At 39.1% G+C, this 24230-nt stretch overlaps 1 protein-coding gene across 5 annotated transcripts in view; it reads left to right on the top strand.

The window, feature by feature from the left end:
• The window catches only part of sema3h (sema domain, immunoglobulin domain (Ig), short basic domain, secreted, (semaphorin) 3H), a 223171-nt gene that overhangs the window by 17557 nt on the left and 181384 nt on the right, over positions 1-24230 (top strand). For 3 of the 5 annotated variants that reach the window (XM_062054463.1, XM_062054460.1, XM_062054462.1), the window contains one exon: positions 2933-3174. The exons of 1 other annotated variant lie outside the window; for it this stretch is intronic. In XM_062054463.1, the coding sequence (XP_061910447.1) occupies positions 3042-3174 (133 nt within the window). In that variant the 5' untranslated portion in view covers positions 2933-3041. Of the gene's footprint in view, positions 1-2584; positions 3175-24230 lie in introns of those variants that run through there. One more of the 5 variants, XM_062054461.1, reaches the window with a different exon arrangement.

The raw sequence follows: 24230 nt of genomic DNA, 5'->3' as shown, positions 1-24230 counted from the left end.
TGGTTTAATAGTATTTTTGATCTTCTGTCTATCCATCCAGTCAGGGTTTTTTAAAATTTAGTTTCTATCTGCATTTGAGACTGCTATGCTATCACGTTGGCTACGTAGCTAGGTTAGCTTCTATTTTTTTAGCTTCGAAAAGCTGAATATTATTAATCGTGTATTTACATGTTCATGGTTTAATAGTATTTTTGATCTTCTGTCTATCCATCCAGTCAGGGTTTTTTTTAATTTAGTTTCTATCTGCATTTGAGACTGCTATGCTATCACGTTGGCTACGTAGCTAGGTTAGCTTCTATTTTTTTAGCTTCGAAAAGCTGAATATTATTAATCGTGTATTTACATGTTCATGGTTTAATAGTATTTTTGATCTTCTGTCTATCCATCCAGTCAGGGTTTTTTTTAATTTAGTTTCTATCTGCATTTGAGACTGCTATGCTATCACGTTGGCTACGTAGCTAGGTTAGCTTCTATTTTTTTTAGCTTCGAAAAGCTGAATATTATTAATCGTGTATTTACATGTTCATGGTTTAATAGTATTTTTGATCTTCTGTCTATCCATCCAGTCAGGGTTTTTTTGTATTTAGTTTCTATCTGCATTTGAGACTGATGCTATCACATTGGCTACGTAGCTAGGTTAGCTTCTATTTTTTTAGCTTCGAAAAGCTGAATATTATTAATCGTGTATTTACATGTTCAGTCACTGAATGTCCATTTCGCGTTCTCGACTCTCATTTTCAAGAGGATATAGTATCTGAGGTGGTTTAAAATACAAATCCGTGATCCACAATAAAAAAAGGAGAGTGTGGAATCCAATAAGCCAGCTTGTACCTAAGTTACGGTCAGAGCGAAAAAAGATACGTCCATCACTGCCTCTCAAGTCCTTCACTGTAACGTTCCTCATTTACGAATCTTTCATCCTCGCTCAAATTAATGGGGTAATCGTCACTTTCTCGGTCCGAATCTCTCTCGCTCCATTATAAACAATGGGGAATTGTGAGGAATACTAGCTCCTGTGATGTCACGCTACTTCCGGTACAGGCAAGGCTTTTTTTTTTTTTATCAGCGAGCAAAAGTTGCGAACTTTATCGTCGATTTTCTCTACTAAATCCTTTCAGCAAAAATATGGCAATATCGCGAAATGATCAAGTATGACACATAGAATGGATCTGCTATTCCCGTTTAAATAAAAAAATGTCATTTCAGTAGGCCTTTAACATCATCAAAGGTGTTGTTAGAAAAAAACTATATTTTTCAGTCACCATGTAAAACAGGGGTCACCAACGTGGTGCCCGCGGGCACCAGGTAGCCCGTAAGGACCAGATGAGTAGCCCGCTGGCCTGTTCTAAAAATAGCTCAAATAGCAGCACTTACCTGTGAGCTGCCTCTATTTTTTAAATTGTATTTATTTACTAGCAAGTTGGTCTCGCTTTGCCCGACATTTTTAATTCTAAGAGAGACAAAACTCAAATAGAATTTGAAAATCCAAGAAAATATTTTAAAGACTTGGTCTTCACTTGTTTAAATAAATTCATTAATTTTTTTACTTTGCTTCTTATAACTTTCAGAAAGACAATTTTAGAGAAAAAATACAACCTTAAAAATGATTTTAGGATTTTTAAACACATATACCTTTTTACCTTTTAAATTCCTTCCTCTTCTTTCCTGACAATTTAAATCAATGTTCAAGTAAATTTATCTTTTTTATTGTAAAGAATAATAAATACATTTTAATTTAATTCTTCATTTTGGCTTCTGTTTTTTCGACGAAGAATATTTGTGAAATATTTCTTCAAACTTATTATGATTAAAATTCAAAAAAAATATTCTGGCAAATCTAGAAAATCTGCAGAATCAAATTTAAATCTTATTTCAAAGTCTTTTTAATTTATTTTAAAATTTTTGTTCTGGAAAATCTAGAAGAAATAATGATTTGTCTTTGTTAGAAATATAGCTTGGTCCAATTTGTTATATATTCTAACAAAGTGTAGATTGGATTTTAACCTATTTAAAACATGTCATCAAAATTCTAAAATTAATCTTAATCAGGAAAAATTACTAATGATGTTCCATAAATATTTTTTTTTTATTTTTTCAAAAAGATTCGAATGAGCTATTTTTTCTCTTTTTTCCGGTTGAATTTTGAATTTTAAAGAGTCGAAATTGAAGATAAACTGTTTCAAAATTTAATTGTCTTTTTTTTTCGTGTTTTCTCCTCTTTTAAACCGTTCGATTAAGTGTAAATATCATTAATTATTAATAATAACAGAGTTAAAGGTAAATTGAGCAAATTGGCTATTTCTGGCAATTTATTTAAGTGTGTATCAAAATGGTAGCCCTTCGCATTAATCAGTACCCAAGAATTAGCTCTTGGTTTCAAAAAGGTTGGTGACCCCTGATGTAAAAAAAAGAAGTAAGAAAGTTGTTGCGTTATACTGAGAACCAGCTATGAACAGAAACCTTGAACTGTCCTCTTCCAGAGCTGTGATTGGGCGTGACCATTTGTCTATACACGTGTGCGTGTGTTTGCGCGTGTGTGTTTCTGTGTGTGTGTGTGAGAAAAAGAGAGTGTGAGTGAGAGAGAAAGCAGTCACATGCAGAGAGGAGCTGGGACGAGAGACAGCGCAGAAGAGAGCTGTCAAGCTGTAAGGAGGCAGCGGAGAGACGACTTTTGTTTTCTTTTTTTTCCCCCTCGGAATACATTGTCTTCACATCTCTTGACACCCACCGACGCACACACACACTCAAACGCACACACACATTTCAAAGACGCATACCCCACAGATGGTCCTGCTACACTGCTTGTTAGGAGTGCTAAATTATTTTCAGGATTTGGACTCTCGCCCTGCACACTTGGACTGTTTGAATTTAGCACCTTCGTGACTCACATTCCTTTTGGATTTATTTGTATAATATATATTTATTCCTACAGTGCGCCACTTTTGGACTACACGTGCGCGCCGCAGCGTGTGCACCTGAACACACCGTCAAGACACTTGGGCCACTTGTGAGTTAACTGGAATTCGTCAGATTCGGACTATATGCTCGGTGGGTGTTTGAAAAGGAGGAGGAGGATGTGTGGGCCGCTGACAGTGGTGCTTCTAATCCACCTCGGAGCCACCTTTACAGGGGCCTGGAAAGCATCTCAGCCCAGACTGCAGTTCACACACACTGGTAAGAAGAAACAATTCTGTCATCTCTAATACAACTACACAAACACACCACTTTAACATCTGTTGCTATTTTTACCACATTAAGATTTTTTTTTATGTTTTATTGTCTGACTGCAGTCATCTTTCCTCAGTATCCCACTTAGTTTGAACACTGTTTACCGTATTTTTCGGAGTATAAGTCGCACCGGCCGAAAATGCATAATAAAGAAGGGAAAAAACATATAAAAGTCGCATTTATGGGGGAAATTTATTTGATAAACCCCAACACCAAGAATAGACATTTGAAAGGCAATTTAAAATAAATAAAGAATAGTGAACAACAGGCTGAATAAGTGTACGTTATATGAGGCATAAATAACCAACTGAGAACGTGCCTGGTATGTTAAGGTAACATATTAGGGTAAGAGTCATTCAAATAGGCTTAATGGGACGGCGTGGCGTAGTGGGTAGAGCAACCGTGCCAGAAACCTGAGGGTTGCAGGTTCGCTCCCCGCCTCTTACCATCCAAAAATCGCTGCCGTTGTGTCCTTGGGCAGGACACTACACCCTTTGCCCCCGGTGCCGCTCACACCGGTGAAATGAATGATGAATGATAGGTGGTGGTCGGAGGGGCCGTAGGCGCAAATTGCAGCCACGCTTCCGTTAGTCTAGCCCAGGGCAGCTGCGGCTACGAAAGTAGCTTACCACCACCAGGTGTGAATGATTGATGGGGTTCAGAAAAACATGTAAAGCGACTTTGGGTACTTAGAAAAGCGCCATATAAATCCCAGGTATTATTATTATTATTATTATTATTATTAAATAACTATAACATATAGAACATGCTATACGTTTACCAAACAATCTGTCACTCCTAATCGCTAAATCCCATGAAATCTTATACGTCTAGTCCAGGGGTCGGCAACCCGCGGCTCCGGAGCCGCATGCGGCTCTTTGACCACTCTGATGCGGCTCAGCTGCATACTTGCCGACCCCCCCGATTTTCCCAGGAGACTTATGGATCTCAGTGCCTCTCCTAGATAACTCCCAGGGCAAATATAATCCTATTTTCACTCTAATTACTAAATTAAGGGCGTGCCCTAATTGCACTGCAGTAATTGTCCTCTATAGCATTTACAAACAGCGTGCCAGCCCGGCCACATGTTGTATGTAGCTTTTACTTGCACACGTGGGAGACAGTAAAGCATACTTACTCATCAGCCACACAGCTTACACTGACGGTTGCCGTATAAAACAACTTTAACACTGTTACGTTACAAATATGCGCCACACTGTGAACCCACACCAAAAAAGAATGAAAAACACATTTCTGGAGAACATCCCACCGTAACACAACCAATACCCAGAATCCCATGCAGTCCTAACTCTTCCGGTCTAGATTATACACCCCCGCTACCACCAAACCCCCCCACACATCAACCCCCCCCTCCGTGCGTCGGTTGAGCGGAAGAGTTAGTGCTGCATGGGATTCTGGGTATTTGTTGTGTTGTGTTTATGTTGTGTTACAGTGCAGATGTTCTCCAGAAATGTGTTTGTCATTCTTTTTTGGTGTGGGTTCAAAGTGTGGCGCATATTTGTAACGTAACAATGTTAAAGTTCTTTTATACGGCTACCGTCAGTCTAAGCTGTGTGGCTGCTGAACTAGTATGCCTTGCTGTCACTTACGTGAGAAAGCTGAAGCTGCATTCTACATGTGGTTGAGCAGGTACACTGTTTGGGCAGGCTGTAGAGGGCGCCAAAAGCAGTGCTATCACGCCCTGATATTAGGGAGTCTCCCGGAAATAATGAGAGGATTGGCAAGTATGACGCTATCAAGCGCCATTCATTCAAAACTCGCGGGCCGCACTAACATGAAATTTCCATATTAAAGTGCGTGCCGGTGCGTGTGTCTGAGACCCCTAGTTAACATAACACAAAGCAATTTAAGCTTTGTATGCGGTGTTTTTCATTTTAAATTTTAAATTTTTTTTTGTGGCTCCCATTATTTTCTTTAATTTGTGAAACTTGCCAAAATGGCTCTTTGAGTGGTAAAGGTTGCCGACCCCTGCTCTAGTCTCTTACGTGAATGAGCTAAATAATATTATTTGATATTTTACGGTAATGTGTTAATAATTTTTACACATAAGTCGCTCCTGAGTATAAGTCGCACCCCCGGCCAAACTATGAAAAAAAACTGTGACTTATAGTCCGAAAAATACGGTAGTTGTAATTTTTGGTTTCTTTTAATTCAAACATGCTTAAAAAGTTACATGGTAAAACATCACGTTTACACTTTCACAAACAAATTTCGAATGTGTTCGAAAAGAAGTAGGAAGAAACAAAGGTTATTTCAGTCTACTCCGTCTGTGTCTCCACAATTACCTCGCTTATCGCTGTTAATTGGTTCAGAACATGACCGTGATAGATGAATTTCTGCCAAGTAGGAATCATTAAGTATAAATCAAATATGTTCATAGTGTAAAAAAACAGTTTACTACCTTTTTAAAATGTTTTTTTTAACATTATAAGAGCCTATTAGCCATGAAATAACACACTTTATTCACCTTTACAGTCTTTTATTCCAATATAGCAATGCTCCCTTCGGCTGAGCCAATCATTGGCCACGATGCTAAACAGCACACCCTGATCGGTTTGGTCTCTAGTGGTCAATACTACTTCAGTATTGATATTTTAATTTATTTAGCCATTTTTATGCTTAAAATGCTTAATTTAGGATTGAAGCATTATTAAAGGCCTACTGAAAGCCACTACTACCGACCACGCAGTCTGATAGTTTATATATCAATGATGAAATCTTAACATTGCAACACATGCCAATACGGCCGGGTTAACTTATAAAGTGACATTTTAAAATTCCTGCCACACTTCCGGTTGAAACTCCTTTGTATATGATTTATGCGCGTGACGTCACAAAATCCACGGAAGTGGTTGGACCCCATCGGACCCAATACAAAAACCTCTTGTTTTCTTCGACAAAATTCCACAGTATTCTGGACATCTGTGTTGGTGAATCTTTTGCAATTTGTTTAATGAACAATGGAGGCTGCAAAGAAGAACTTTGTGGGTGGGATCGATCGGTGTATTAGCGGCTAAGTACAATACTTACAGCAACACAACAAGGACTACTTACTTAGCAGACGCCTCGCTGATGCTTGCCGCCAAACCCACGGATGAAGTCCTTCGTCGCGCCGTCGATCGCTGGAACGCAGGTGAGCACGGCTGTTGATGGGAAGATGAGGGCTGGCTGGCGTAGGTGGAGCGCTAATGTTTTTATCATAGTTCTGTGAGGTCCGGTTGCTAAGTTGCTAAATTAGCCTTAGCGTCGTTAGCAACAGCATTGTTAAGCCTTACCAGGCTGAGAATTTTTAACCGTCTAGTTACATGTACATGGTTTAATAGTATTGTAGATCTTCTGTCTATCCTTCCAGTCAGGGGTTTATTTATTTTGTTTCTATCTTCATTTGAGAACGATGCTATCACGTTAGCTCAGTAGCTAAGTGTGTCACCGATGTATTGTCGTGGAGATAAAAGTCACTTTAAATGTCCATTTCGCGTGCTCGACTCTCATTTTCAAGAGGATATAGTATCCGAGGTGGTTTAAAATACAAATCCGTGATCCACAATAGAAAAAGGAGAGAGTGTGGAATCCAATGAGCCAGCTTGTACCTAAGTTACGGTCCGAGCGAAAAAAGATACGTCCATCACTGCCTCTCTAGTCCTTCACTGTAACGTTCCTCATCCACAAATCTTTCATCCTCGCTCAAATTAATGGGGTAATCGTCGCTTTGTCGCTCCGAATCTCTCTCGCTCCATTGTAAACAACGGGGAATTGTGAGGAATACTAGCTCCTGTGACGTCACGCTACTTCCGGTACAGGCAAGGCTTTTTTTATCAGCGAGCAAAAGTTGCGAACTTTATCGTCGATTTTCTCTACTAAATCCTTTCAGCAAAAATATGGCAATATCGCGAAATGATCAAGTATGACACATAGAATGGATATGCTATTCCCGTTTAAATAAAAAAAAATTATTTTCAGTAGGCCTTTAAATGGGCTGTAAAAAATAAAACCAGCAATATTTGAAACATGATGTGGCGAGGGACTGTAGTTTTTCCCCTTCTCTTTTGAACACGTTCCAGTATTTTAATGATAAAAATGTAGTAGCTTGTTCAATAATATACGACTATTTGTCGTTTGCACTTCATAAAAGAATCACAAAAGTCTGACTTCACTGAAATGTAGTTTAATTTATATTTATGGTAATGGGTGTTTAATTATTCATCTCTGCAAGTGATCTAGCCATTAAGCTCGACACCCAAAGTCTTCTTGACAGCTCCCACACACCTTCAGGATTCAGAGTCAAGCGTCTGTGACCATTTCGGAGCGCTCGACAAAGAAATAATTATCTGATGGCACAAATCCCAGCTACAGATCTGCGCCAAATTCATCGTTTCTTGGCCCCGTGCCGATTCATCCGTAAAGGAGAAAAAAATCCCAACAGAGGATGCGTGAAGTAAATCTTTCCTGTAAAAAAGGGGAAGACTGAGGGCTTTTCATCAGCCATGTGAGACACTAAACCACACGTTGTTGTTGTTTTCGCATGCTAGTGTGTGGCAAGCTACACACGTTGAATCATCATGCGGGGTGGAGAAGCACAGACTGCATTGGTGGCATGGAGAATGGTTGAATTGTAGTCCAGTGTTCCCTGTAAAGTGTGAGACACTTTTTGCAACCTCGTCATAGCAACAACTGCTTGGATTGAGCCCCACTTGACAAAAACATTCAAGTGGAGGATTTAAGTGTGACCTTTGAGTGATGGATCATTCCATCTTGCAGTTTATGTTGCTGCACAACAGACCACCTTTAACTTGAGTTATGGGTAGGCAGCATTCCCTCTACTGATTAAAATTGAATGTGATTTAGTTTGTTGTATTATTCAATCAAATAAAAGCTTGTGGATTTTCAGTGTTTCCCACAAGTGCCGTGTTTCGGGTGGGGTGGTTTACATGTTGGACACCATTGAATTGCATAATTGGCCATTGACACATAACGGATACAAAATACCCCTAGTTTACTTTTACAAATACACAAGTACAAGCTTATTATTCTGTCCATGTCTGCGTCACAGAGGCTTTTAAAAAGAATATCAGGACAAACTATAGCAGCTGTGGGAGTTTAGAATGTTTGTATGTGTGTGTATATACACTACCGTTCAAAAGTTTGGGGTCACCCAAACAATTTTGTGGAATAGCATTAATTTCTAAGAACAACAATAGACTGTTGAGTTTCAGATGAAAGTTCTCTTTTTCTGGCCATTTTGAGCGTTCAATTGACCCCACAAATGTGATGCTCCAGAAACTCAATCTGCTCAAAGGAAGGTCAGTTTTGTAGCTTCTGTAACGAGCTAAACTGTTTTCAGATGTGTGAACATGATTGCACAGGGGTTTTCTAATCATCAATTAGCCTTCTGAGTCAATGAGCAAACACATTGTACCATTAGAACACTGGAGTGATAGTTGCTGGAAATGGGCCTCTATACACCTATGTAGATGTTGCACCAAAAACCAGACATTTGCAGCTAGAAAAGTCATTTACCACATTAGCAATGTATAGAGTGTATTTTTTTAAAGTTAAGACTAGTTTAAAGTTATCTTCATTGAAAAGTACAGTGCTTTTCCTTCAAAAATAAGGACATTTCAATGTGACCCCAAACTTTTGAACGGTAGTGTATATAATGTAAGGTGGTGTTTGGTGGGTTTGGTACAGCACAGAACAGAAGCTTGTGTCACGTGACATAGGTGGCAGTCACTATTAAGGGGCATGCTTACCTGTAGTCAGGGGAAGAGGGTATAAATGGGTAGCCATAATTTTCATAGAACGCTTTACAAGACTTTCACCAAGCTTAACTTCCATGCTGTGTGTAATTGTGAAAGCCGCTGTTTTATTAAATCACCCGCAAAGTGCTCTTACTTTCTGGAATCGCTACAGCGGCAAATATACTCATATAATAAATGTCAGTTAAACTTTCTAAATCAGCATTTAGTAGCTAACTTGATTAGCAGTCAGATGCTCTTTACTGAATAAACACACTTTCATTCTGACTATGACGATATCAGAACAACAATAAAACATCAGACGTTCTTAGCCAAAGCCAATAATGCTTGTAAAATATCCCTTATAGCATTAAAAAACTCACATTAGCAATGACTTCTGCACCGAAAGCAAGCAGCCATCATAAAATCATAGAAATGAATTGTAATAAGCAAAACCGAAAGATTAAGGAGTCTTTGCATTAACGTATGTAAACATGAAGAATCCCTATTAAGTAGCACCAAATCTATTGGTGGAAGTCCAAAATCGTCCGTGGCAGGCTGCCACAATAAATACATGTTTTGGAAACACTGGACTTAGTTATCAGGACAAGGCATCCTTTCAAGAGCACTCCATTTGAGTAATTAGTAAAGTGTTTACAAAAAATGTTGGATTACTATGGTAACTCTATGGTCAAACATGTCTTTTTCCAGAATGATAGTACATGTCCAATTTTTAGGCCAAGTCTTTTTACCCCAAATTAAATAATTCGAATGAGGTTGTTCTAGGGTCAAACTGTTGCTATAATGATTTATTAATTGTAAAGGCCATGGTTGAAATGGCATTTTAATTGTCCTACAAATGTACAAACCCCGTTTCCATATGAGTTGGGGAATTGTGTTAGATGTAAATATAAATGGAATACAATGATTTGCAAATCCTTTTCAACCCATATTCAATTGAATGCACTACAAAGACAAGATATTTGATGTTTTTGCAAATAATAATTAACTTAGAATTTCATGGCTGCAACACATGCCAAAGTAGTTGGGAAAGGGCATGTTCACCACTGTGTTACATGGCCTTTCCTTTTAACAACACTCAGTAAACGTTTGGGAACTAAAGAGACACATTTTTGAAGCTTCTCAGGTGGAATTCTTTCCCATTCTTGCTTGATGTACAGCTTAAGTTGTTCAACAGTCCGGGGGTCTCCCTTGTGCTATTTTAGGCTTCATAATGCGCCACACATTTTCAATGGGAGACAGGTCTGGACTATAGGCAGGCCAGTCTAGTACCCGCACTCTTTTACTATGAAGCCACGTTCATGTAACACGTGGCTTGGCATTGTCTTGCTGAAATAAGCAGGGGCGTCCATGGTAACGTTGCTTGGATGGCATCATATGTTTCTCCAAAACCTGTATGTACCTTTCAGCATTAATGGCGCCTTCACAGATGTGTAAGTTACCCATGTCTTGGGCACTAATACGCCCCCATACCATCACAGATGCTGGCTTTTCAACTTTGCGCCTATAACAATCCGGGTGGTTCTTTTCCTCTTTGATCCGGATGACATGACACCCACAGTTTCCAAAAACAATTTGAAATGTGGACTCGTCAGACCACAGAACACTTTTCCACTTTGTACCAGTCCATCTTAGATACGCTCAGGCCCAGCAAAGCCGACGGCGTTTCTGGGTGTTGTTGATAAACGGTTTCGCCTTGCATAAGAGAGTTTTAACTTGCACTTACAGATGTAGCGACCAACTGTAGTTACTGACTGTGGGTTTCTGAAGTGTTCCTGAGCCCATGTGGTGATATCCTTTACACACTGATGTCGCTTGTTGATGCAGTACAGCCTGAGGGATCAAAATTATTATTATTATAAATTTTTTTTGTCCTAAAAAAATACAATCGGTGTAAAAACTTTTAAAAAAATTTTTTTTTAAATTTAATTTCTTGTGCGGCCCAGTACCAATCGATCCGCGGACCGGTACCGGGCCGTGGCCCGGTGGTTGGGGACCACTGCTCTAAATGATGTAAATACAATTTTAACAACTAATAACAGAAGAGTAATGATCGGCGTCACAGATGATCTCATTAAAATTATTAATTGTCACACTGGTGCAAGTTAATCACTGTAAAATGTAAAACAAAACATGTCGAAGAGGTTCATTTAGCCTACTGATGTGTATTTATAAATGGTTTATTTATATAGATATTATTCATATGCCCTCAGTGAAGTGAATTAGTGAATTACATTTATATAGCGCTTTTTCTCAAGTGACTCAAAGCGCTTTACATTGTAAAACCCAATATCTAAGTTACATTTAAACCAGTGTGGGTGGCACTGGGAGCAGGTGGGTAAAGTGTCTTGCCCAAGGACACAACGGCAGTGACTAGGATGGCGGAAGCGGGGATCGAACCTGCAACCCTCAAGTTGCTGGCACGGCCGCTTTACCAACTGAGCTATACCGTCCCACTAGGTAGCCGAAACGCGTCAGGTACAAAACTTTATTTTACTAGCCTATATAAATCAACCATTTATGAATAAAACAAAACATGAACTGCTAATCTCTGACAATGCGTACAATGAAGGTTCTAAAGTCCACTGCTGGAGCTACTCTTGCTTTTGGAAAAAGTGTTGCCAAAGGAAAAAGCATAATCAGATCATCTTTTGATTCCCACACAACATGCTGACTTCTTATGTCATGCATGGAATGCTTCCCAACCCCCCAAAACAGTTGGTCAAATTCTAAATTGTATGACCTTTGGCTCGTTTCACTGCATTTGTTGTAAAATTGTCAGGTTACGAATGGAATATTTTTTGGTATATTACATCCATCCATCCATTTTCTGCCGCTTGTCCCTTTCGGGTCGCGGGAGGCTGGAGCCTATCCCGTTTACTAGTATATTGTCATGAGAGCACACATTTAGGGATAGTTTGTCATTAAAAACTCATCTCCCAGTAGGAATGTTCAGGGTATCCGCGGGGTCTTAAAAATCTTAAAAGGTCCTAAAACCAATCATTTGAATTTAAGGCCTTAAAATGTCCTAAAATCTCATAAAAGGTCTTAATCTATTAACGTTACATTTATTTAAAACATGCATAAACTTCAGTCTTGCTTTTAAATGTTTAGATTTTCGAGAACGCTATAACGTAAGTAAAGTAGGCTACCTGTTTTGCCCGGTCAGAATTTATCGTGCACCACCAGCTAGTGTGCTGTGCGCACAGCCGTGTGTTTATACAGCTTAGCATAGCATAGCAGCGGAGAAAACTGAACAAAAGCCCACAGGAAAGCCAAATTACTTATAATAAATAAATAATACTTGCATAAAATGGCTAAATGGATTGTACTCACAACAATAAAACTATAAAAAACATAATTCTTCCTATTTTATTTATATTATTTATTCCAATAATTTAAAGGGGAACTGCCCTTTTTTTTGGAATTTTGCCCATCGTTCACATTCACGTTCACATGCTCCTCTATTATGCCCATAAAATCCAATAAATAACCGTTCAAAAACCGTCAATAATACTCCATTTGCATTTCGTGATTTGAACATTAACCAAGTATTATTGATATTGTTAATATAAGCGCTAACGCAGACAAACTATTTATAACGGCACCGTGATCACTTCCTTATGTTTACATCGAGTGGCCTGCTGCTTCCTCGCTTCCTTGCTTTGCTCCTTGTAAGTTTATTCTAGATCAGTGGTTCTTAACCTTGTTGGAGGTACCGAACCCCACCAGTTTCATATGCGCATTCGCCGAACCCTTCTTTAGTGAAAACAAAAAAATGTTTTTTTTTTAATTCAAGACAAAGTTATATGTTTTTGGTAACACTTTAGTATGGGGAGCATATTGTAAGTAACAAAGACTTCATTTAGAGTTTTTTGGACACTAGGGGAACATATTCTAAGTAACAAAGACTTAATTCAGAGTTATTTGGTTAGGGTTAGGGTTAGGGTTATAATAAGGCCATGCCGAATAAGGCATTAATAAGTACTTAATAATGACTAGTTAAGAGCCAATATGTTACTAATTTGCATGTTAATAAGCAACTAATTAATGGTGAATATGTTCCCCATACTAAAGTGTTAACATGTTTTATTACTGGTGCACAAAATGAATCGTGCATGAACATCACCTTGTTCAAACAACAAAACTAACAGTGCATAAACTCACAACAAATTACACACCTGCAAATCAGTCTGACTTCTGCTGTTGCCGTATCCGTAATACGCCGATAGGGAGAAGTTTTTATTTACACGATGAGTCGGGTGTGTCTTGACCTCCACCAAACCCTTGAGCCCGACTCACCGAACCCAGGTTAAGAACCACTGTTCTAGATCCTAAATCATGCATCTCACCTGGACAGCAGAAGTCTGAATTGGTATTTCGACATGTTGGGACACTTTGACAGCCATTTAGGACACAAAACTGGTGAGGAAGACACGAAAAGACGCTTGGTCCCCCCACTTTTTCTTTGTAAGGATTATGAGACATTCTTCATCCAAATGGGAATATATGAACATCCTAGCAGTCTGCATTCTAATGACAGCAGACATTGTACAGTAAGTGGTGTTTTATTATGTTTGTTGGCTCTCTTGAAGTCTGCAGTGAGTAATAATCAGTGATGAAGAAAAAAAAGCAAAGGTGATACGTTTTTAAAAATAATGCGCCGCTTATGCTTAAAATGTTTAAAATACGTAAATAGTAAGTGGTATTATAAATGTGCTCGTTACTACATTACATACTGTATGTACTTACATCATGTACAGTACAGGCCAAAAGTTTGGACAAACCTCATTCAATGCATTTTCTTTATTTTCATGACTATTTACATTGTAGATTGTCACTAAAGGCATCAAAACTATGTATGACAAGGTGAAATAACTGAAAACATGTTTTATATTCTAGTGTCTTCAAAATAGCCACCCTTTGCTCTGATTACTACTTTGCACACTCTTTGCATTCTCTCAATGAGCTTCAAGAGGTAGTCACCTGAAATGGTTTTCGCTTCACAGGTGTCATAGTTTTGATGCCTTCAGTGACAATCTACAATGTAAATAGTCACGAAAATAAAGAAAACCCAGTGAAATGAGAAGGTGTGTCCAAACTTTTGGCCTGTACTGTATATAATATCTTAATTGAGGTGTTGTGATGTTTTTTTAAAGAGCTTTATAGGCAGAATTGCACAGCTCCTATAGGCTCCATTGTAAGCGGCCTTTTGATCGCATTTATTTAATATTTAGAATGCGGAAATAAACATCTATTGTCACGTCTTTCATAATGATTGTGAACGATGGGCAAAATTCCCGAAAAAGTGCAGTTCCCCTTTAAAGGCCTACTGAAATGAATTTTTTTTATTTAAACGGGAATAGCAGATCCATTCTATGTGTCATACTTGATCATTTTGCGATATTGCCATATTTTTGCTGAAAGGATTTAGTAGAGAACAACGACGATATAGGTCGCAACTTTTGGTCGCTGATTTTAAAAAAGCCTTGCCTCTACCGGAAGTAGCGTGACGTCACCGGAGGAAGGACTCCTCACATTTTACCATTGTTTACAATGCAGCGTGAGAGATTCGGACCGAGAAAGCGACGATTACCCCATTAATTTGAGCGAGGATGAAAGATTCATGGATGAGGAAAGTGAGAGTGAAGGACTAGAGAGGCAGTGCAGGACGTATCTTTTTTCGCTCTGACCGTAACTTAGGTACAAGGGTTCATTGGATTCCACACTTTCTCCTTTTTCTATTGTGGATCACAGATTTGTATTTTAAACCACCTCGGATACTATATCCTCTTGAAAATGAGAGTCGAGAACGAGAAATGGACATTCACAGTGACTTTTATCTCCACGACAATACATTTGCGAAGCTCTTTAGCTACTGAGCTAACGTGATAGCATCGGGCTCAAATGCAGATAGAAACAAAATAAATAAATCCCTGACTGGAAGGATAGACAGAAGATCAACAATACTATTAAACCATGGACATGTAAATACACGGTTAATAATTCCCAGCCTGGCAAAGCTTAACAATGCTGTTGCTAACGACGCCATTGAAGCTAACTTAGCAACGGGACCTCACAGAGCTATGATTAAAACATTAGCGCTCCACCTACGCCAGCCAGCCCTCATCTGCTCATCAACACCCGTGCTCACCTGCGTTCCAGCGATCGACGGAAGGACGAAGGACTTCACCCGATCATCCGTGCGGTTGGCGGCTAGCGTCGGCTAGCGCGTCTGCTATCCAAGTAAGTCCTCCTGGTTGTGTTGCTGTAGTCCGCCGCTAATACGCCGATCCCACCTACAACTTTCTTCTTTGCAGTCTTCATTGTTGATTAAACAAATTGCAAAAGATTCACCAACACAGATGTCCAGAATACTGTGGAATTTTGAGATGAAAACAGAGCTTTTTTGTATTGGATTAAATGGGGTACCAATACTTCCGGTTCAACGATTGACGTCACGCGCATACGTCATCATATATGGACGTTTTCAACCGGAAGTTTAGAGGGAAATTTAAAATTGCACTTTATAAGTTAACCCGGCCGTATTGGCATGTGTTGCAATGTTAGGATTTCATCATTGATATATAAACTATCAGACTGCGTGGTTGGTAGTAGTGGCTTTCAGTAGGCCTTTAAAATGAGCTTCTCATGCCTAATCTCTTCTCCAAGTTTATACAGCAACTGACATTAAAAGCTATATGGGTTCTCTGTTTAGTGTTTACACTCAGTTTACGGTTGGGTGAGGAAAACAAGGAAGATTTGTGAATGTCATCTTGTTACGCTTCAATAAAAACTAGTCTTTGTTTATTTTCATTATGTTTTCAAAAAAGTTTAAAAAAAAATACAGGTAAAAATGTATTCATACATACCAGATACAAAATGAGCTGAACAAATGTGAATGTCATCCACATTATTCACATCCAAATTCTGTTAGACGCTTGCAAGGCATAATGGCCTTCTTACTTTTTAGACAATCACTCTGTCTGCACAACCTCGTGTAGTACTGTAAATGTTTATATCTGTTTGCTCAAGTCTGGGAGCCGCAAAAGTTAACCATTTAGCTTTAGCAGATATGCGAACAGTCCCTTTCACAGGCAAAATATTGTTGCACTTTTGTAAATGGTAAATGGGTTATACTTGTATAGCGCTTTTCTACCTTCAAGGTACTCAAAGCGCTTTGACACTATTTCCACATTCACCCATTCACACACACATTCACACACTGAGGGCGGGAGCTGCCATGCAAGGCGCTAACCACGACCCATCAGGAGCAAGGGTGAAGTGTCCTGCTCAAGGACACAACGGACGTGACGAGGTTGGTAGAAGGTGGGGATCGAACCAGGAACCCTCAGGTTGCTGGCACGGCCACGCTCCAAAAACGCGTCACGCCGTCCCCATTGCTGATGTTCTGGTTGTTAATACATGAAAACACTTGTTATGAAGCACACTGCACCTTTCGCAAGAAAACACTTATATGGCAAATCAGAAAAATGGCTGTTATGTTTGCTAATATTTTTTTCCCAATTAGTTTACAATAGAGATGCTTCTGGTGTATTTACAAACCCCGTTTCCATATGAGTTGGGAAATTGTGTTAGATGTAAATATAAACGGATTACAATGATTTGCAAATCATTTTCAACCCATAATCAGTTGAATATGCTACAAAGACAACATATTTGATGTTCAAACTGATAAACATTTTTTTTGTGTGCAAATAATCATTAACTTTAGAATTTGATGCCAGCAACACGTGACAAAGAAGTTGGGAAAGGTGGCAATAAATACTGATAAAAGTTGAGGAATGCTCATCAAACACTTATTTGGAACATCACATAGGTGAACAGGCAAATTGGGAACAGGTGGGTGCCATGATTGGGTATAAAAGTAGATTCCATGACATGCTCGGGCATTCACAAACAAGGATGGGGCGAGGGTCACCACTTTGTCAACAAATGCGTGAGCAAATTGTTGAACAGTTTAAGAAAAACCTTTCTCAACCAGCCTTTGCAAGGAATTTAGGGATTTCACCATCTACGGTCCGTGATATAATCAAAGGGTTCAGAGAATCTGGAGAAATCACTGCACGTAAGCAGCTAAGCCTGTGACCTTCCATCCCTCAGGCTGTACTGCATCAACAAGCGACATCAGTGTGTAAAGGATATCACCACATGGGCTCAGGAACACTTCAGAAACCCACTGTCAGTAACTACAGTTGGTCGCTACATCTGTAAGTGCAAGTTAAAACTCTCCTATGCAAGGCGAAAACCGTTTATCAACAACACCCAGAAACGCAGTCGGCTTCGCTGGGCCTGAGCTCATCTAAGATGGACTGATACAAAGTGGAAAAGTGTTCTGTGGTCTGACGAGTCCACATTTCAAATTGTTTTTGGAAACTGTGGACGTCGTGTCCTCCGGACCAAAGAGGAAAAGAACCATCCGGATTGTTATAGGCGCAAAGTTGAAAAGCCAGCATGTGTGATGGTATGGGGGTGTATTAGTGCCCAAGACATGGGTAACTTACACATCTGTGAAGGCGCCACTAATGCTGAAAGGTACATACAGGTTTTGGAGCAACATATGTTGCCATCCAAGCAACGTTACCATGGACGCCCCTGCTTATTTCAGCAAGACAATGCCAAGCCACGTGTTACATCAGCGTGGCTTCATAGTAAAAGAGTGCGGGTACTAGACTGGCCTGCCTGTAGTCCAGACCTGTCTCCCATTGAAAATGTGTGGCGCATTATGAAGCCTAAAATAGCACAAGGGAGACCCCCGGACTGTTGAACAACTTAAGCTGTACATCAAGCAAGAATGGGAAAGAATTCCACCTGAGAAGCTTCAAAAATGTGTCTCCTCAGTTCCCAAACGTTTACTGAGTGTTGTTAAAAGGAAAGGCCATGTAACACAGTGGTGAACATGCCCTTTCCCAACTACTTTGGCACGTGTTGCAGCCATGAAATTCTAAGTTAATTATTATTTGCAAAAAAAAAATAAAGTTTATGAGTTTGAACATCAAATATGTTGTCTTTGTAGTGCATTCAACTGAATATGGGTTGAAAAGGATTTGCAAATCATTGCATTCCGTTTATATTTACATCTAACACAATTTCCCAACTCATATGGAAACGGGGTTTGTAGTTAAACTATTTTGTTTTCCCATGTGCAAGAGTCAATTCATAAACCTACAATTCATTTTGGCTCTCAGATTTTTTGTTGTTGTACTTTTGTGTCGTATGGATGTGAAATGGTCTTAAATTATATTCATTAAGGTCTTAAAGTGTTAGATTTGACATGTTGAAACCTGCAGAGACTCGGTATGTTACAGTCAGACACATATTACGCATTTCCATGCAGGCTATGAACACAAAGAGGCTGTTGCATTAAGTAGTCAGCCAATGATGACCTCGACAGTACCGTACATAGGGATGGTTCTCCTACGCCGGAATTAATTTTCAATGAAACTTCAGTGTGAGCATGAACATGTGAAGAGTGTACATGTCCACATACTGGATGTCTGTCCTTCAGTGTAAGTGAGGTTCCATTGGGTGTTTGTGCATCTTGTGTGATCCTTTATTTGGAATCCTTATTCTTTTGAATGATCGGTATGTGTGTGTGTGTGTGTGACACAAGTGAACTCATCTTTGAAAAGATGACAAGTAGAGAATAGATGTTGTGATATGTGTTGGCATAGTTGAATGTGTGGGTGTCAGTGGGTGTGGATGTGTTCTGTCGCTCTCTGTGGGAGCTCCAAGTTGTGGTCATTTCCCCTCCCACCATTGCTTTTTGTCTCACGTTTCCCTTTTCCAACCGATGGAATACATTTTTGTTGTGGAATTGTAATTTGTGGACAAATTACAGGTTTATAGATTTATTTATCTTTTGTCAAAAAAGGCTTACATTTGGATATTTGGTTTCACTTTGAATAATTGGAAGTTTAAAAAATAGTTGCCACTTCATGGAAATTGGCTCCTAAAAGTCATGTGGTAAGCAGATACCCAACACACCCTTCGGTCATCTGCTCAGCAGCACAAGCCAAATTCCAAACACTGAACTGTAAAAGTGATTTTTCACCCTGTATATATTTAACAAATTAAATGCAATGCTTTTAATGTGAACATTCTCTTTTGCTGACCACAATTTTAACTGAAGAATGTTCAAAACAAACACTTGCAAAATTGTGAAATGAGTCAAGAATGAGAATTTCCACCTACCTGCAGCAGGAACCAATTGAATCCCACACAAGTTGGAGCAATGACATTTCTCATGTTTGAACTGTCTGTGTAGATCTTAAGAATTTGATAAGAGTTCATCAGCGGACCGTAAGGAAAAATAACTGAAGTAATCAACTACTATCATATAATTGATAGAATTGTTTTGACAATCAAATAACTGCTTTATTTTAACAAAACTAGAATGGAGTGGAGAGGACAGAAAAACCTTAGCCTTGTTACTGACCTCTTAACCCCATCATACCAAGCGTACGAGCAATTGGGATAATAGTTTTCAGAAGCTCTTGAACTCCTATTTTGATGATATCACCATAGTTTCCGTGACCGTTGCACAAGACCAAAACGTTCCACTGCTCACCGTAGGCGAACAAGGCATAGAGTACGTTGAGAACTTCACGTATCTTGGAAGCAACATCTCAAACACTGGAGACGCAGAAAAGGACGTACAGACCAGGGGCCGTACTTATCAAGCTTCTTAGAATTACTCCTAAGAAGTCTGCTAAGAGTTGACTTAAGAGTAAATAAATTCTTCGCTGAAAGCTGCACTTAAAAGTTAGTTATCAAGCGTCTTACTCACACTTTCAGCGAAGTGTAGGACTGAATCTTAAGTGTCACACTCAGAGCTGAATTACGACATTACTATGTGCCGTAAACGGAATTTTAGGTGACGTCATTTCTGTGTCCATAGAAATGACCAATCACGGAAGGGAATCCGTTGTCTAAGAATAAAGAAATATCTTGGAAATATTTAAGTGGACAATGGGAGTGTATATTTTGACAATAAACTACAAAATAATACAAAACAAACTAGTCCCCGCCGGCACTCACGCTACCGCTCCCTCTCTTCTCTCGCCCACACACTCACTGACGTCACTCACCTCACGGCCACACACATACGCTACTGTCATAACATTTTCTTTCCAATTCATTAATTAGGCAACTAATTTGAAACTGGTGTGGGTGGCTCTATATATACTAGCCCACTGCAGACACATGCAGAAATCAACAAAGAATCGAAAAGTATTAAATCTGTGACAAAAATAATATCCGCTCTGTCTAAACGATACCTTTTGATCAGCTGCTCGTCATCAAAAACAAAACAAAACATTGTTCCGTTCCCTCAATGTTCGCGCACGTCTCTCTCGCCTCAGTGCCATCCCCTGCTGGCAACTCCTAACCACTTAAGACACCTCTGAAGGTCTCTTAAATATCGTGGAGAGTAGGAGTGATTCTTAGACTTAAGAACGTTGATAAAAAGCTTTTATTCTTAAGTTTGAGAGTAGGACTAAATTTCGCAAATTCTCAGGACTTAAGTGTAAAATGGCACTCTAAGAAGCTTGATAAGTACGGCCCCAGAATCGGAAAAGCTGCAGGAGTCTTCCAACGCCTCCGGAACATCTGGTCATCAAAATCTATCAGTACGTCCACAAAGCTGCGCCTCTATATGTCAGTGGTCATCCCTACAGTGACCTATGCCTGTGAGACATGGACGAAGACATCAAGCATTACTAACAAGCTGGATGTCTTCCACCGACGGTGCCTCAGATACATCTTGAGGATCTCATGGAGAGACCACATCACCAATGAAGAGATGATGAGAAGGGCAGGGGTAGCACCATTGTCTGACATAGTCTCTGATATGAGAAGGAGAATGGCTGGACACGTACTCCGACTGCCAAAAGAGAGACCGGCAAGTGTGGCAATGGACTGGGTGCCAGAAGGGGGAAAGAGGAAGAGAAGACGGCCAAAGAAGACGTAGAGACAAACAGCCAAGGAAGACCTGAGAGAGATGGGAGTCAGCTGGCATGGAGCAAGAAGGGTCGCCAGTGACCGGAACAAATGGAGGGGACTCGTCGCCCAATGTTCCAACAGGAATGGGAGGAACTAAGTCTAAGTATCACCATAGTTTCAATCGTGACTAATGGCCATCTTGCTGGTTGCAACTCGTCATCCCTCCTCTTGAGCCACCAAATGAGACTAAATCAACAGCACCTTCTCATGGTTGCACTTACATACTGTAGCTTTAAGAAATAACTGAGTGTTCAAAAATGGTGCTTGGACGAATCAGTTTGAATGTCCCTGTCTTTTAGGTATTCTCACGAACATAAAGCAGGTTGACTTTACTTATGTGTGTGTTTAATTTACGTTTTAGATGAGTGCTGTGCTCTTACACTGTACAAACCACAAAAACTCTTGTGGATGATGATCAAAGAGAAAGATTATCTATACTGTTAAACACACGATTCAACATGGAGTGTTTATTGTGGTACTGAAAACGTTTGCGCTCAAGTTAAACGACAGCGTGACAATTGCATTTTGTCTAGCCAGAACATTGTTCAGAATAAAGATGGAACTCATTAGTCTTTGGCTGTATTTATAGTTGTGTCCTGATCTTAAGGAGACAAAAACCATGGATCATGAATATCATGTGGATATGTGTGTGGAGTCTTCCAGCAAAGCACAGAATGTAAAGCAACAAGCAAAATACTGTAAGTTAGTACAATGACAAACCTCTCCATAGTCTTGCTATAAAGTGTTAACACATTTCAGAGCAATTTGATTCTTGACATCCTGATTTGTAAAGTTTACATCATTAATTAAATGACATGAAAAAGCATACACACAGAGCTTCTGCACATACACAATGTGTGTTACCTTGCCGCATCACATCAATGAGAAGCTCCTATAGACAATTGCAAGGCCCAGCACAGATTCCGTGCAGACACACAAACGTAGTCCTGCTGGATCCAGCCATCACGTTGATGACCTGAGCACTTCTGAATAGATTAATTAGGATATTCATTAGTTTGTGTCCCGTTAAAATCATCCTGTGACCTGTGACCTCCTAACTGCTTCCCATACGGGCGCTTAAACTAATCCCTTGTTTATTTGCTCAACAAATGCCCACATTTGCAATGTAAATGTAAATTAGCGACTGTGTTTCATTAGCATTCAAATTGCTTCGGATGGATTGGGTTTGAGCTGTTGTCGTTCACAAGCAATTTTTGTTAAAGACCAGTTTAAAGTAAATGAATTCTAAAAATATCATTGTACATGTTTACATTTAGAGAGTATTGCCATTTATGAACAGGCATAATGGATTCAGAGAGACCAAAATATGGAAGAAAGAACAGCTGCTTATTTATATACATAGCACTCTTATGAATGGACTGTTAAGTAGAAGAACGTCATGAAGCTCTGTTGTCCGTTAAGCATAGCTGACAGACACACAACCCAGCTGCTGTCTGATGACTTTGGCACCATTACTAAACATTCAACCAACTTTATAATACATAGTAGTCAATCCAAAAGTTGCAGCAGGTGCCTACACACCCTAATAATCATACAGCCAACCCCCAGCCCTACCCATCGTCACCTGTGATGTCACCATGCAAGTCAAAACCAATGTGTAGCTCCTATCATGATGTACAATTCAAATATGTAATCAAATATAATGTTAGCTATCGGAAATTTACGTGGTAACAATGAATAGTCACCACACTACTTCCTTCGAAAAAACTCTCCAGCCGGTCCTTCTTTGCATCGGACCTGTATCTGGCCCGATAAATTCTTGGTAGTAGCGTCATGTTTGTAGCGCAATCCAAGGTAATTTTTTGATAGTGTCTGCTATGTAACATCAGCATAGCCATTAGAGACGTAATATTTGTGCCAATATTACGGCAGATATTGCAGTCCACTGGCGCCGCCAAAATCTAAATCAACCAAAACTGAAAGTTCTTAAGTGGGGCTTTAAAAACCCAGAACAATATTTAATGTTTCTTCTGCCAGACAAAGTATATTGTTTTTATTTATTTCATTTAATGTTTCAAATTAAATAATCCAAATCATGATTGTTTATGCTGATTCTAGATCAGCTCCCAATGTTCAAGAATCGTTATTCTTTTGACAATTTTTTTTAAGAAATACATTTTTTTTTTAAATACTTTTTTTAGGCTATATCTGTCAGCAGCCAATAGTTTGTAACCTTTAACCTGTTTTGAAAAGGTTTTATTATCAATTTTATACAGAATAATATATTGCAAGAATCAGTTTGAATTGAGAATCTTGCTGAATTGACAATTGATTCTGAATTGAATCGTCACCCAAAGAATTGGAATCGAATCATGATTTGTTGTAAATAAGATTCACATCCTTAAAGTGTGTATATATATATATATATATATATATATATATATATATATATATATATATATATATATATATATATATATATATATATATATATATATATATATATACACTACCGTTCAAAAGTTTGGGGTCACATTGAAATGTCCTTATTTTTGAAGGAAAAGCACTGTACTTTTCAATGAAGATAACTTTAAACTAGTCTTAACTTGAAAGAAATACACTCTATACATTGCTAATGTGGTAAATGACTATTCTAGCTGCAAATGTCTGGTTTTTGGTGCAATATCTACATAGGTGTATAGAGGCCCATTTCCAGCAACTATCACTCCAGTGTTCTAATGGTACAATGTGTTTGCTCATTGGCTCAGAAGGCTAATTGATGATTAGAAAACCCTTGTGCAATCATGTTCACACATCTGAAAACAGTTTAGCTCGTTACAGAAGCTACAAAACTGACCTTCCTTTGAGCAGATTGAGTTTCTGGAGCATCACATTTGTGGGGTCAATTAAACGCTCAAAATGGCCAGAAAAAGAGAACTTTCACCTGAAACTCGACAGTCTATTGTTGTTCTTAGAAATAAAGGCTATTCCACAAAATTGTTTGGGTGACCCCAAACTTTTGAACGGTAGTGTATATATGCATTTACACACCTTTAACATCTTCATGTTAACAAAAAACTATTGGTGTTCGGTGAAACGAAAACTTTTTCTTGCAGAGTGTGCATAATACATAATACTGTCAGTCGATTACTCAGTCATGTCGTTTTGTACTCACATTTTTTCATACAGGGGGTCACTGTGCTGTTTAGCGTCTTCCATATTGACCTGTTTGCTAATGTA

The sequence above is a fragment of the Entelurus aequoreus genome, linkage group LG07 (genome assembly GCF_033978785.1).
Source record: "Entelurus aequoreus isolate RoL-2023_Sb linkage group LG07, RoL_Eaeq_v1.1, whole genome shotgun sequence".
Classification (NCBI taxonomy): Eukaryota; Metazoa; Chordata; class Actinopteri; order Syngnathiformes; family Syngnathidae; genus Entelurus; species Entelurus aequoreus.
The sequence above is the reverse complement of the archived record's forward strand: the minus strand, read 5'-3'. Positions and strand labels throughout refer to the sequence as shown.